The 16,475-nt window shown below is 41.1% G+C and overlaps 1 protein-coding gene across 1 annotated transcript in view; it reads left to right on the forward strand.

Moving 5' to 3' along the window:
• The window catches only part of lrp6 (low density lipoprotein receptor-related protein 6), a 41,999-nt gene that overhangs the window by 8,514 nt on the left and 17,010 nt on the right, over positions 1-16,475 (forward strand). The window contains exons 5-8 of the mRNA XM_038296184.1: positions 2,444-2,578; positions 3,768-4,164; positions 4,244-4,415; positions 10,873-11,089. Coding sequence (XP_038152112.1) covers positions 2,444-2,578; positions 3,768-4,164; positions 4,244-4,415; positions 10,873-11,089 — 921 coding nt within the window. The remainder of the gene's footprint in view (positions 1-2,443; positions 2,579-3,767; positions 4,165-4,243; positions 4,416-10,872; positions 11,090-16,475) is intronic.

Below are 16,475 nucleotides of genomic sequence, written 5' to 3' on the forward strand. Positions count from 1 at the left end.
GCGTTACGAATAAAGAAAACCAGTAAAGGTCCGGAGACATTTTTAATTATCATTGGACCATTTGGATCACATGTAACCTGGTCCCGGAAGCTCCAGAGTGCTTTACCGTTAAAAAACAAGAGAAGCGGCGCAAGTGAATTTAGACAATGCCATTGGGCAACATGTGGTAATTTATGTCTTAAATCGGGGGGGTCCACCAATCTGTGACCTTTAGACCCTTGAATCGGCTCCTCTTCACTTTGCTTAAATCCGATAACAAGCTAGACGTTTTCCTTTTTTGAATATAGATATACTAATAAATGTATGTTTTAGTATTTTCTCCACTGACCAATTTAATGGAATTTATGAATAAATTGAATCTAAATATCACAAAATAATTTTTTAAAGATAATTTTCCTCCAATTTGCAAATTTTGAAATGGCACATTTATTAAAAACATGTTTTTCCAAAAGTATTGTGTAACCTTTGAAGCTCTGAACTAAGGCTGAAATAATTAAATCCGATTAATTGTGATTTATCCGAATATTTAAATCATTTTCAACTAATTTAGCAATCTATGAATCGTTAACTGGAGTATAAAAACACTAAAACACGCCTTTAGCTGTAAGAGCGACCCACTTAGAGCACTAATCATATGAAAATTGTAAAAAAAATGTTTTAAAAAGTATAAATATTTTGTATTTAAGACAAAAAAAAAAAATTTTTTTGTCAATCTGCCCTTTCCAGAACTCTTAAAGTGGAAAAGTTTCAGTTTCACCTGGTTGGATTTCATAAACATTCTTCAAAAAGAACCTTTGTCTCTCTGATTATTAAACAATTCGTCGAAAAAATAACTGACAGATTAATCGATTTGCGTAATAATCATCAGTTGCATGCCTACTCTGAACACGTTTTATCCGTTAGATTAAAGAAAACTAGTGCTGTCAATCGATTAAATTTTTTTAATCACGATTAATCGCATCAATGCCTGAGTTAACTCGCGATTAATCGCATTTTAATCGCAAGTTTTTTTTCTGATTGAAAATCATTTAAATACTCTCGATGACATACAAAAAATACATACAGGCTAGGTTTGTGCCAATGTTCTTTTTTTTTTTTAATGAAAACAGGTCACAGACACTGATTTATGCCATAGAAACATATGGCAAGAAGATGGGGAGGCATGTAGCAAAAAATAACAAATATGTAGCCAAAAAAAGGCCCTGAAAACAGGCTGATGTAAAAGACAGTCTTTACAGTTAATACAGTCTTTTGAACAAAGACAAGCATTTTACCCTACCTGCTATAAAATGTAGTACAGTTAACATTAGATGTTAATTAACCAAGATAATAATGAACAATTTTCAATCAATACATCAAAATCAATAGACCGACATCACTAGATGAAGGTAGTCTATGCTCTAGAAAGTTACTTTTCAGCCTCTTAACAAAAATGAGAACACACACACACCCACCCACCCACACACACACACACGCGATACTGACCAGTGGCGTACACAGACAGCAAGAGTGCCGTAGCAGATTCCATTTCACCTCAGTAATCAGTTCTCTCAGCGTATTTCAGGTTGCTACTAGTTACCAGACACTCAACTTGTTTGTTGGTGGTGGGGCTTAAAGAAAAGGCACTAGCGCCACCCAGTGTATGAGCGTCTTTTTTCCTTGAGGAGCTCCGCTCTGGAAGCCTATGGAAAATGCATAGACTGGGGGAAAATAGCCCCGCCTTCACGCAGGCTGCAGCGGGATGTACTTGGAAAATTGTACCATAAAACCACATAGCGTTAATCTCACGTTAAAAAAATTATCGCCGTTAAAATGGCCTCGCGTTAACGCGATAATAACGCAATAATTTTGACAGCACTAAAGAAAACACATCTCTCCTATATGGGGTTAAACCTCATCTCTATTTCTCTCGTATCTGAATCCTTTTATACGTCTAAAACTGAATGTTGGGAAAACTGTAAATCATCTCTTTTGTTTACATTTGATCACTGCTGCACTTTAAGAAATGAAAATATCTTGAGAGCTGAACCGGATGAAATGTATTTTGACAATAAAGTTGTCCAAGTTTTAAAGTCTTCACTGGAAAAAATTATCTAGCAATAAGTGAAAATGTCTTTAATATTAAAATTAAGCGTATTTACCCTTAATTTGAGTAGGTAAATGAGATGGTTTGCCGATGGAATCAGTATTTTCTACTCTTAAAATAGGTTAATTAGATAACATGCACTTGAAATTGTATTATCTTAAATGTAAATTGTTCCAATTTCATTGGCAAGATGTCTTTTACCTCCTCAATCCAAGAACAAATGTATTTATTTTAGACCATAACCTCCTAGCATCTGTTTCTAGCCCAGTTCTGTATAAACCAGACCCAGTATGTCTAAACCTGCTAAACATGTTTAAAGTGTTGGAGAAGGATTCTGATTCGCTCTCTATTTGACAGCGAGGAGCAGCCCCTGTTCCCAGAGCAACGGAGGATGCTCCCACCTCTGCCTGCTGTCCCCCAACAGGCCTTTCTATCGGTGCGCCTGTCCCACTGGAGTTCAGCTGCTGGAGGATGAGAAGACCTGCAGAGACGGTGAGGAGGCATCATCCACACACTGTTTTTAAATCGCCTTCTTAGGGATCGGCCGGACTGGTTGTTTCTAGAGGCCTTAATTAGGGAAACTTGGAAGTAAAAATGATCCTTAATCCAAGATGTCAGCCGGTGATTGGAAGGTAACTGCCTCTCTTTATAGGAAATCCTTTTAAAGGAGGAAATCTAGAAAGGTCTGATTGAAACCTTTGGTTTGAGTAGAACGTTAGAGGATGAAGCTGCTGTGGATTCCTGCTGCTTGTTTTCCGTCTCGGGAACACGATCCTCTCAGCTCGGCTGGAGCCGAGGCTTTTTGTTTGGGGTCTCAGCTGTTTTTCTCACTTTGGGAGATGTTGGGAATGTGTTGCTGCGTTTGATGATGTTTATTCCAGGGAGAATTAGCAGAAACTCTGCCCAGGACAGTTTGTTTGGCTTCATCCGAACCGGTTTGATGAATTGGAAGCAGAAGTAGAAGAAAATCGGCGTTCCAGGAATTTATCCCAAACATGCAGATTGAATCGATTAGTCTGAGAGTTTGGAGGCGGAATTTATTCCCTTTTATTCTGATTTAGAAACTCTGACAAAATGCACCCTGCTCGTCTGAGCGGCTCAGACCGGCGTTGGGGTGACCTGCCGTTGTCGCGGTAACCCTCCCCTCCTCCATCCGTCGGCAGGGACCTTCTCTTTTGAAGCACGGCCCCTCCCTCCTGCTCTTTTCTTTGCATTTTTTTGGTTGGGTAAGCCTGGCCTGCAGAGCGGCTGCAGAGGTTTGAAGGCGGGGAGGCTTTTGTAAGAGACGGGATCACATGCTCCCCCTGCAGACAATGCCCCCTTTCACTGCCGACCTGCAGCGTTTACAGCGGCCTCCGACTGAGATGAAGGCTGTTGTTCAGGCTCATTTAGGGGAATCTGACGGCCGCGTTCCAGCTCTGCTCTCTGTGTGGCTCAGGAGGAGGAAGTCCGCGCAGCTTTCCCTGAGCAAGGAAATCCCTGTTGGGATCAGAAAGCATGATCCAGTATAAATCCTGGAATGATGGAGATAAAAAGCTCTGAGAATTTTCTTCGAAATGATTAAAATAATCTATGGATTTTTTTTTTTACAGATTTATTTGTATCAAACTAAACTCAATAAAGAAATATTGAATAAATTACTTTATTATATGTATATAATAATAATTATCCTCGTCTACAGGTGCCACTCAGATGCTCCTGTTGGCCCGGCGGACTGACCTGAGGCAGATTTCTCTGGACATGCCCGACTTCACTGACATCATCCTACAGGTGGACGACATCCGGCACGCCATTGCCATCGACTACGACCCGGTGGAGGGATACATTTACTGGACGGACGACGACGTGAAGGCCATTCGCCGCTCGTTTCTGGACGGCAGCGACACTCAGTTCGTCGTCACCTCCCAGGTGAACCATCCCGACGGCATCGCCGTGGACTGGATCGCCAGGAACCTCTACTGGACCGACACGGGAACGGATCGCATCGAGGTCACCCGACTCAACGGTACCATGCGGAAGATCCTGATTTCCGAAGACCTGGATGAGCCGAGGGCGATTGTTCTGGACCCCGTGGCCGGGTAAGTCCGGTTAAAGGAGATGGAACGGAGCGGATCTTAGAGAGGAAACGGCTACATGAGTCTCCTGTTCTGGTTACAGGTATATGTACTGGACGGACTGGGGCGAGGTGCCGAAGATCGAGCGGGCCGACCTGGACGGGATGGAGAGGGTGGTGATGGTGAACACTTCTCTGGGCTGGCCCAACGGCCTGGCGCTCGATTATGACGAACGCAAAATCTACTGGGGAGACGCCAAGACGGACAAGATCGAGGTCAGTCTGAGGGACGGGTTGGGTCTACTGCTGGGTTGTTTCTGACCGCCATCTTAGATTTACTCTTAGTCTTCATGACAAAAACTATTATTAGTCTTAGTCACATTTTAGCTATTTGATAGTTTTAGTCGACTAAAACTTAAAAGGATTTTAGTCAGTTTTATGTTGCAAATTCCAATAACAACCAGATTCTTTACCAGACTGACAGCTCTAGCCTAGATGCTACAATAGCTGGGTATAGAATGCTGCCATGCAGATCATCATTGCTGCTGGACAGAAAGCTTAGATTTGTAGAATTCAAATAACATTTTTATGAATTAATGCCATACTTTATACAAAAGCTGTGAAAATAGCAGATCTAGTTCAACACATCATATTGGTTAATATAGCAGACAGACAAGCCAACAAAATGTCCAATAAAGGAATGGTTTTAGACATACATGGTTTCCATCCCAAAGCAAACACTTCCTGATCTACTATGAATAATGCCTTACACACAGATCAATACAATCTGAATTACTCCAAAAAAGTAAAGAACAAAAACATTCTTCTTTCTACTTTGGCAATTTGGCTTTATTTCTTCAATTCACCCCTTGGTTACTGCTGCTTAGGGGTCAAAGTAGATTTAAATTCACAGGGTTTTCATATAAAAAAAATAAATAAAAAATACAGATAGAACCTACATATGCTAACTAAAATGTTGAAATATTTAAAGGAAACATAGAAAATCTTTTAATAACAACACAAGGAAACATTTACATCATATTTAAATAAATAGAAATGAGAACAATGAGAGAGAAATATTCAAAGACCTATATAGCTTTTCATCTGGCACTTTATCCAAAAATTAACAGAATTCAATGTATTTTATTTGGTTAAATTTAGGGATTCCTTTCTGTAGATATTAAAGAATATTTAGCATCACCTCTTGTGAGCTGGAAGAAATAAAATCTTGATAGTTAGACAAAGGGATGTTTTAACGCTTGGCAGAGGAGGATCAGCCACATATGGTTTATTAAGTGGCGAGAGCAGGAAGAGCCATACTGCTGACAGAGAACCATTAGAGTGGAGCATGAAGCGCAGACTTGGAGCTACGTGCACAAAGACATTTCTGCACAAGCACAGAGGGGAGATCAGAGCAGAAGTTCAGCGTGCGGATGGCACAGACGCTCAGTTCCTCGTCACTTCCCAGGTGGACGAACAGGGTCTGAGAACTGGACCGTTCCAGGTTCTCAGACCCTGCCGCTGCTGCCATGATCCAAACAGGACGCAGCAGCATGGCATGCGCAGTAGAGGACGCAATTATGTCACAAGCTAGCGTGCTTTGTGTTTACGGAAGTAAACATCGATGTGGTGCTAGAGCGCATCTAGCAATCTTTCCAAACCTTAAAACCTCAATCTTTTCAAGATGGTTAAACATAAACACTGCTCTCCTCATCATCGTCCACTATGGTTGTTGTTTTTCTTGCTGTTTCTGTGTAGCGAGAAGCAGAATAGTGACATATGTTGGTTACTAATGGCGTTCAGGTTGAATGAATGCTACCTGGCCGTTCAGACACAGGTCCCATTTGAAAAGATCAGATTCGTATCGGATTCAGGACCACATTGCCATGCGGCCTGGGTTGGATTGGAAAAAATCGCATCTGTGTTGTTCAGACTGCCATAAAGAGATCAGATCCAGGTTGAATATGGGCCAAAAAAAGCGGATTTGGGTCACTTCAGGTTGCAGTGTGAACGTAGCCTTACAGGTCTTTGAGGGTCAGGATTCTGTCTGATAGACGTGTTTAAATACTTATTTGCAGCTGGATCATACAAATAAATAGTTAAAAAGACAATTTCATACCCCTCCATGTATACAGGTTTTTAAGAAAATGGCTGATTATCAATTAATAGCCATTATGAGATCAATTAATTTGAGTTTAATTCATTATTGATAGCTTACATCCATAGACCTTTGTAGGGTTCTGGGTTCGGTGCTGTTCTGCAGTCATTTCTTCTTTCAATCATAGAGGAAAGGAGAACTTCTATTTTTTTTTTATGGTCATTTGTCGCGCTATTTTCAGTCAGTCGGGATAAGAAGCATATGTTTGGATCTTCCTCCGTAGATTCTCCGGGATCAGCCTGTTCTGGTTTTGTTGGAGCTTCTGTCCGTTCCAGGGAACACCTCCTGTCATGTTCTTGGGCTGCATTATTCCTCCTCGGGGAGGCAGGGCTCCACCTGGGCCTCCCTCCCCCCCTCAGGCTCCTCACAGCACTCAGAGCCCACATCTGGTTCCGATTGTGGCCTGCACTCCAGCTGTGGTCTGCTCTGTTTAGAATAGACCCAGAATCTGAAACCGTCGCCGCTCTGCGGTCAAACTCCCAAACCAGCGGAGACCTTCTGGCTGAGGCCGTCGCTCCGAGGATGGAAACTCGGCTTGTTATTTATACTCGGCGTTCCAGTGAGTCTGAGTGTGGAGGACGTTGGAGGGATGGCGAAGCGCCACGCGGGGACGTCCCGGCAGCAGCCAATGGCGGCGCTCCACGCGGCGCAGATTACAGCCTCGCCAGCTCCGTGTTTTTGCAGATTCCTGACATTTTTCCCTCTGCTGAGTCTTTGCTTAGAGAATGCTTATCATTAAGGATCAGGTTTAGGGTGGGTCCTTGATTTTGGTGAAACCAGGTGGGCCGTTTCTCCTCTGATCACAGCTGAGAGTCAGCAGGACGGTTGATTCCAAGATCTGCTGGTATTCCCGATTATTCTAGGGGGACAGAATTCCTTTCATTCCTGGCGTGATGACTTCAGAAGGAATTTGACTCCATCAGGATCAGATCTTTTATCCGACTATCATCAGAGATGTTGGATTCGTTTTTAGCCTTGTAATAAACGATGATCCGGCTCACAATGGTCCGGTTATAAAACCAGGTCCGATTCTGTACATGCGGATGTTTGGAAACCTTTTGGCAGATCGTTCACCGCTGCTCTTCATGCTTTTAGTCGACCTGTTTTCTATAGCTGTTTGATTTCTCCATCCAGAACCATTGTGGGTTTGTCCACCAGCGGTAGTGAACTAACCCAAAGCATGATTCTGCCACCACCATGCCTTGCTGCTGGTGCTGTTCTTAGGTCTGAAGCCTCATCCTGATTTCTCAGCTTGAACCGTAAACCTGCGTGTCTTCTGACCATTCAACCAGCTGCAGATCTCTCTCTGGCCAAAGGTGGTGAAACTACCCGATCCCTCCCGGAAGCACGATCCATACGATCAGCTTCTTTGAACAACCAGATATACATCCGGGTGTCCATAAATAATATAATTATGGTACTAAAATAACTTATTTCCATCCATAACTCACTAAAGAACGCTAATACATATCTTTAACAAATGTTTTTATTAGACAATTTCGATGCTTTTCACATTTTCTCCGTTTAAAAGCTTGTCTGACGTCATCGGACACGCTCAGAGCAGTCCGGCAAAATATGATTAAACATGTTTATCTACATTTTAGTTCTTTCTCTCTTTAGATTATGCACTATAGCCAATAAGGTTAAAATGGAACGAAAACATAAAAAACAAAAAAAACTAGATTGTTTAAATCAAAAGCCGAAGAAGTTAGCTCCCGGAGGTAGCGTAGGATCCCACTTCCGGTGCAGATCAGGTTTGATAAAACACAAAGGATTTTAAGGCATTTGTTTTCTCAGGATATACATTATTAACCTTTAACACATTAACACATTATATTTGACTGCACCTGCTATTTTTGAGGAGGGAAAAACGTGATTTAGGTCTTTTTTACAAAATAAATTCGAGGGTGATCCGGATGATTGTCTGGTTGCGCAAATGAGCTGACTTTTATTGATTATGATGGATCCAAAGTCTATAAATATTTACTTCTGGTTATGATGCTAATATAGACACAAAAGGACCCTTCACCGATGGGACTAGTTTAATTCTAGGGGCTCAGGCGTTCCCAGATCCTAGTAGCTCTGTGATGGAGCTGAGAAATGGCTTCTTCTTCAGTGTAATATTTCTCATTTTCAAGACAAAAAAAGAAGCAAAATGGGGGAGAACGTCTGTCAAGCTTTTGAACTTTGTGCCGACTTGAAGGGATTTATGACTTGTTAAACATGGTGATTGAAATCTGCTGTAGTTTTCCTAATACCTTAAAAGATGCTGTTTGTCAAAAATAAAACTCATAAGTATTGGTATACTTTTCAGCAATGGAGGTCAGTATTTTTCTCATATGAGCAATGCATGCTGGGTTGATGATCGGCTTAGGTCTCACTGGACTGGAACCTACATAGTAAACACAGCAAGGCTACCATTTAGGGACGTACGGATGCAACTTTTTCATATCTGATACCGATATTGCAGCTTTCAGTATTGACAGGATTTTTTATTTATTTATTTTTTTTTTGAAATTTTCTAAATTTTGGGAAAATATCGTCTGATAAAGATTACATTTATATACTTGTTTAAGCCAGAATGATTTTGTTTTTTTTTGTTTTTCCGTTTTTAAAACGAAATTAGAAAAACGGCATTTGCAAAAATTAAAAAAGGGTACGTTTTGGGATTTTTTTAACTGCAATGGTTAAACCAAAGACAAACTTTTATTTTGTTGTTAATTCAACGGACCTTATGGCAGAACCGGACATGAAGACCTGAACTCCCAACACTTAACTTTTTTAGTTACCAGTAGGTGGCAGTAATGCACGCCTTCAATTTCTTGCCAACCGCCATTACAATCCACAAGAAGAAGAACGCATCACTGATTTCAGAGTGTGTTTTTCCTCTCTCAAAAAGTTCGATAATCAAGTGCAGCCATTGCCTTTTGTTTAGAAACTGTTTGTTTTGATGCCGTCTTCATCCACTGTAAATGATTTTACTTTGGCGACTTACTTCCTTTCCGGTACCGCTACATATTAAAACAACAACCGCATTTTATTTTCATTTAGATGGCAAAACAAAACTCAAACGCTGTTGATGTTCAATTAATTCGATTTTTCATTTTTTTGATCTAGGTTTTAAAAATGGGAAAAACAAAAAAACCACATGCTTGTTTTGTTTTTTTCGTTTTTGTTTTGAAACAAAAAAACCAAACAACGAAACATACACGGATTTTCCATGTGACAAAAATTTTGTTTAAATTATAAAAACTAAACAGTTTACAGTATTTTTACTGTATTGTATTTACATCAATAAATATTTCTGAGCAGAGTAAAGTGTTTGCTCATGCTAGCCTCTAGCAGTCAGCTGGCGAGCAGCACAGAACAGGAGCGGTTGTGTGCGCCACCTAATGTCTGGGAGGAGTTAACGTGTAGCTTTATTTTATAGCCACGGTTCTACTTCATAGGTCTTCTAATGTTCCCTTTGTTCTGAGTCCAGTCATCTAATGCTTTATACGGCGAATGGAGACGAGCAGCTGCACCCGATCATTGCTAAGCAGGGTTTAGAGTTTGGTCTGGCCGTGCTAAAGACAACCTCCAGCTTCACTTATTAATAAAGTTCGTGGAATGAACAGATCATCTCTAACCTCAGGATTTTGAGTTTTAACTTTTAACGATTAATCATTGAAATCTGAATTTGTGACAATTTAGGATCTGCAAACTGGAAGGTTAAACACAACTCTTCTGTTGAATTCTTCCGTCTTTCCTTTTCAAACCAGATCCAGACAAAGGCTGTTTTTATTCCCAGACAGAACCGCCTGGAATCCAGATTGTCCGAAACGGTTGATGGTTTAATTCGACCTGAAGGTTGAGATGTTTACCTGTTTGCATGCTTATAAATAGCTGCAGAAAGATCCGGAGCTTAGCGTGCCAGTCTCTGCTCCAACATCTGGGGAACATCTGTCACAGTTTAGGTGCGACCTTGTCTAATGCTGTTGGTCATTACAAAAAGAGGGTTTTCGCCGCAGTTTTAATCAGACATGTGCAGAAGGATGAGGAGAGGAAGTTCATCTTGAGGGACGGGAGGTTTTAAAAGATCCCGATGGGTCAGAATGGAATTTAAACCCACTGAGGGTCCTGCAGCTCCAGAGGCCGATGGGTTACGGTTAGTGGGTCTGCATGTCCACTTTGTGGCCTGGCCCGGTTCCTCAAAGTTCCAGCTGAACTGAAATCACAGCTGAGTAAATGTGGCCTCCTCATAATGCTTCTCTTTGCTTCTAATTAGCAGCGATGCAGTGCCAGCTCTTAGCGTGCTTAGCAGACACGCACCACCCGCTGGGAATGAACGGCTCCTGCTAATTCTGCCTCGGACCAGACGGCACGCAGCCTCTCTGCTGCTGGTTCTGATCCCAAAAGTTCTGCTGCTCAGAAGTTTCCACATGTTTTCACAGTTTAATCTGCAAACCTTTCAAATCCCTACAGTAAAAACGTACTTTATCTCTAACTGTTAAACCTCATATTTCCTCAGAGGGTTTGGACCAACAGAACCCACGTGTTTGCTTACCTGTTCCTACCTGTCCACTCTGTCTGCAGGTCATGAACATGAACGGGACGGGCCGACGGGTGCTGGTGGAGGACAAACTTCCCCACATCTTTGGCTTCAGCCTGCTGGGCGATTACATCTACTGGACGGACTGGCAGCGCCGCAGCATCGAGCGTGTCCACAAACGCACCGCCGACAGGGAGTTCATCATCGACCAGCTGCCAGACCTCATGGGGCTTAAAGCCACGCGCGTGCACGAGTCCTTTGGTGAGTCCAGGGAGGGTGACAGGCGTGTAGATGATATCACTGGAGGGAGGGGCCTAACTAGGGTGGTAATAAAATAGCATTGGGCGGCGCTGGTGAGCAAGATATGGCGTAGGACGTACTTTCCTGAGCTCCTGCAAAATCCGTGTTAATTACATAAAAAATTAATATATAAACAGCATTAACTACGTTAATACCCGCCGAAAAACCGAAGAGAAAACTTTAGAATCACAAACAACTGGACAATCAGAGCATAATCGTCCCGAATGGCCGAAAAGCTGCAAAAGTATAGATACGGAAGCGATGCTAATGCTATAAGGCCTGCTAGGAGTATGAGACAGCGGACAACTGGCGAAGCTAACCCACCGACAACCACTGAGACGGTTGGCCCGAACATGAGTTACGAAGAAATGAAAGCAGATATCTTATCGTCACTGAGAGGCGAAATTGCTAAAGCGATAAGAGACGAACTTAAAGGCGCATTAGCAGAAGATTTTCAAGCTATAAGAGCCGAACTGCTAGCGGTCCATTCCGAAATTGCTAACAGCTCAAAGATGCAAGATGCAAACTGAAGTGGATATTATAAAGACGGACATCTTGGACATAAAGGGTGGCCTATCAACGTGGTCAGATGAAGTTACTTCACTACAGTCTACTGTAACCAGCTTACAGAAGGAAATGGCCACGCTGAAAGATAAATCTGAAGATCTAGAGGGGAGAATGAGAAGGTCCAATATCCGCATAGCGGGCATTGAAGAACGCCCGGGCTCCAGCTCCCCACAAGCTGTGGCGAAAATCATCAAAGAAGTTCTGCAGATGGATCGAGATATAAAGGTGGACCGTTCACACCGCACACTCACCGGGAAAGGACCCAGAGACCGGGAGACACCAAGAGTCATCATCGCTAAATTACATCATGACGGAGACGCGGCGGAGATCCTGAGGAGAGCCCAAGACAGAGCTCCGCTTTCCTACAATGGACATCGCGTCAGCTTCTTCCCCGATTACACGGCCAGCGTAGCCAAAGCAAGAGCCACCTTCACGGAGGTACGGAAGGCGCTACGGGGTAATAAAGAAGTCCGCTACGGCCTCCTCTACCCGGCCCGATTTCGGATCACATACCATAATGAAGAAAAGGAGTTCCTCGACCCTAAAATGGCTATGGAATATGTCCGGAACAATATTACCCCAATAGAGCAAGCCGAATAAAGGTACCGTGAGCCTATACAGACAATATTAGAAAATATATCCATTGTTGTGACTATCTCTCAAACTGCTCTCTCTCATGATGGTAAATCTATATTCTTTAACAATATGAGCAAATTTGCTGTTTTACTTCCAGATTCTCGTTTTTTTTAGGATTTGCAGGAGCTTGTGCGGTATATTTGAAGCTTTTATAGCTGACTTGCTTTCTCCATTACGACTTTGGCTTTTTTTTTTTTTTTTTTTCATCTTATTTGCATATCTAAGCGCACCCCTGCACACAGACTCTACCTTGATTGTGCACTTTAGCAGCTCATTTTAGCTGCTGGGGACTATGTCCCAAGTATATAAACATTGTATTTACCTGTTCTATGTTCTCTTAGTTCTGTTCCCTCTGTTCCCCAGGGTTACCGTTGTCAAAAAATTATATTATCCCTCTCTGTTTGGTTCTGCGCACATTGTGTATATGTCCCTTGGACCCCACACAGATAAGACAGTGTTCTGCATAAAGGACTTATGGCCATTTCAGATATATTCCGAGATGTTCAAACATAGATCACATAGAGCTAATGGATGACCCACTTAAAATTGTAACTTACAATGTAAAAGGACTTAATAATCCAGTCAAAAGAAAGAAAATATTGACTCAAATAAAACAAATTAATTGTCACATTGCTTTTCTCCAAGAAACCCACCTATCTGATACAGAGCATGAAAAATTAAAAAAATCTTGGGCAGACAAGGCTTTCTATTCATCCCACCAGTCAGGAAAAAAGAAAGGTGTTGTCATACTTATGCACCGACAGATTAATTTCACACAAACGTTGTTACATAGAGATACAAAGGGAAGATACGTGTTAGTTAATGGTACAATTGATGGCATAGAAGTATCGCTTGTAAATGTATATGCACCCAACTTAGATGCACCAGATTTCATAAAGTCACTGTTTAAGGTAATATTACAGCACAGCACCGGGCTGTTGTTGATGGGTGGGGACTTCAATTGCATTTTGTCACAAATATTGGACAGATCACCCACACCAAGAACTCCACTCTCTAGAATGAGTAGGATGCTCAAATATCAGATCATAGAGACAGGTATTGTAGATGTATGGAGGAGCAGGTTTCCCAGAATTAAAGACTTTACTTTCTACTCAAGTAGTCATACATCCTACTCTAGGATCGACTATTTTTTTACCCCAAAGTCAGAACTGCATAGAATAGTGGATATTGAAATATTACCTATTACTATTTCTGACCATGCACCTGTCTTATTAAAATGGGATATAGGACATAGGTTAACATCTAAACAATGGAGACTTAACACGTCCCTACTCAATGACAAAATATTCATCACATTCATTACAACGGAGCTCAAGATGTACCTAGAAACTAATACATCTACAGAAACAACACCTCTGATATTATGGGACTGTGCCAAAGCATTCCTTCGAGGCCGCATAATTTCCTTCACATCTGCAAGGAAAAAACAAAAGGATGCTAAACAAAAAGATTTGGAGGATAGAATCAAAGATTTGGAGTTTAAACATAAGAGATACGCTTCAGGTAAAATCCTGAAGGAATTAAATGCAACCCGCAGACAACTAAACAGTCTATTGTTAGATAAAGTAGAAGGTAACTTGAGATTTACTAATCAAAAATATTATGAACACCGTCAGAAAGCCAGTAGGTTATTAGCATTTAGATTGAGGAAACAACAATCCTCCAATATGGTTCATAAAATAAAATCCCAAGAGACTGTTGAGACAAGTCCTGACAAAATAGCTGAGGCCTTTGCAAAATTTTATAAATCACTATATAAAAATACTGATACCTGTAATAATGACCAAGAGCTTACAGAATATTTAAATAACATAAAATTGAACCAATTAACGGATGAGATGGCGCTGGAATTAGATCAACCAATTGAGGAATGGGAGATTAAGCAGATAATCAAATCACTCAAGAACAACAAAAGTCCAGGCCCAGATGGATTTACCAACGACTTCTATAAAACTTTTGTAGATCTTCTGGCCCCCTTGCTATTAAAAGCATATCATCATGCGTTAAAATCCAAAACTATGGCACCATCCTGGACAGAAGCCACAATAGTAGTAATCCACAAAGAGGGCAAGGATCCTACAGATTGCCAGTCTTATAGACCCATATCACTATTGAATACAGACTCACGCATACTTACAGCAATCCTAGCAAGACGACTTAACAAATTTATCACCCAAATCATACACCCCGATCAGACAGATTATCACCATAGTACCTACCAACAATAAATCCTAAGACGCTTACTAAACCTAACAAGCGTTCAAAGAGAGAGAAAGATTGAATCAGCAATCATCTCTTTAGATGCCCAAAAGGCGTTTGATAGAGTCTCCTGGAAATATTTAATTCATACCCTTAAACGCTTTGGATTTGGTCCATATTTTGTTGATTGGGTGAAAACACTCTACTCCTCTCCACAGGCAGCAGTTAAAGTTAACGGCTATAGGTCTACTAGATTCTCATTAGAACGGGGGTGCAGACAGGGATGCCCACTCTCACACCTCCTGTTTGCCATTAGTATTGAACCACTAGCTCAAATCATTAGAGAGGATCCTAATATTAAAGGGATAGAAATCAATAAAGACGTACACAAAATTTCTTTATATGCTGATGATGTATTGTTGTACTTGACAGAACCTAAATCAACAATCCCCCACCTAAAAGAGCTCATCTCTCAATATGGATTCTATTCAGGTTATAAAATCAACATAGAAAAAACGGAAGCTATGGATGTAAATAGCACAATTTCAGACCTCATAAAAGTACAGAGTGGATTCAAATGGCCCAAGAACGGTATCAAATATCTGGGTATTCAAATACCTCCGTCTCTATGTGACCTCTATGAGACAAACTATAATAAACTTCTACGAATCATTAAAAATGACCTGGAGTGTTGGGATACCCTCCCCATCTCTCTGATAGGACGTGTTGAAAGTATCCGCATGAATGTGTTACCAAGACTACTCTATTTATTCCAGATGCTACCTGTGGAAATTCCCAAATCTACCTTTAACACAATAGATAAAATGATAACTGGATTCATTTGGCAAAAAAAGCGTCCTAGAATCAGACTGAAAACTCTACAGTTACCTAAATCCAAGGGGGGCTTTAAACTCCCAAATTTAAAATATTACTACTGGGCTGCACAACTTAAACCCCTACTAGCATGGCTACAGAATAGTGCAGATACTCGCTGGTTGGAAATAGAGGAAAGCAGATGCTCAGTACCACTGCAAACATTACCTTTCTTTGATACCCCTGCAAAGGAAATGACAACCTGGACAAAAAATACCCTTAAAGTCTGGAAATCAATACAATCGGCTTTTAAGTTATCAAAGCAGATTTCACTTTTATCAAATATAGGATTTATAAAGACATTTACACCAAACAATTTAGATTCCGGGTTCAAAAACTGGTCTAATTATGGACTATCTCATATCCATCAATTAATTAAAGAGGGAAACTTCAAAACCCTCGAGCAGATGAAAAGTGAATTTGGTCTCCCTAAGACAGACTTCTATAGATACCTACAACTTAGAACCTTTGTAACAACACACAATAATTGGACTAAACTCCATGAATCTGCACCCATAGAAAATTTCCTAATGGATATACAAAGGGGAAAAGGTAATAACAATGTAATTAGTAAAATATATAACCTGTTTCTGTCTATGAACGGGCATGATTCCACAAACATAAAGCTTAAATGGGAAACTGAACTGCAGGAGTCAATAACAGGGGACACATGGGAAGAAATGTGTACCGACGCACAATTAACAACAAATTCTAACACATGGAGAGAATTCAAATGGAAAGTAATAGTCCGATTTTTCAGAACGCCAACAATAACCAGTAAAATGGGCCCAACTCAACCAAGTTCATGTTGGAGAAACTGCGGGACACAGATTGCAAATCATACGCACATCTTTTGGTCCTGCCCTAAACTAAGTGTATTCTGGGAGGACATCTTTGAAGCACTTAAAGTAATTTTCAGGAGAAATGTCCCAAAAACTCCCTTGGTGGCAATTCTGGGAGAAAGACCCAATGGAATAGACAGGAAGGGGGATAGATACCTGTTAAGAATCTTGCTTACAGCAGCATTGAAATGCATAACTATCAGATGGCT

This window comes from Cyprinodon tularosa, unplaced genomic scaffold (assembly GCF_016077235.1).
Source record: "Cyprinodon tularosa strain WSP-4 unplaced genomic scaffold, ASM1607723v1 ctg369, whole genome shotgun sequence".
NCBI lineage: Eukaryota > Metazoa > Chordata > Actinopteri > Cyprinodontiformes > Cyprinodontidae > Cyprinodon > Cyprinodon tularosa.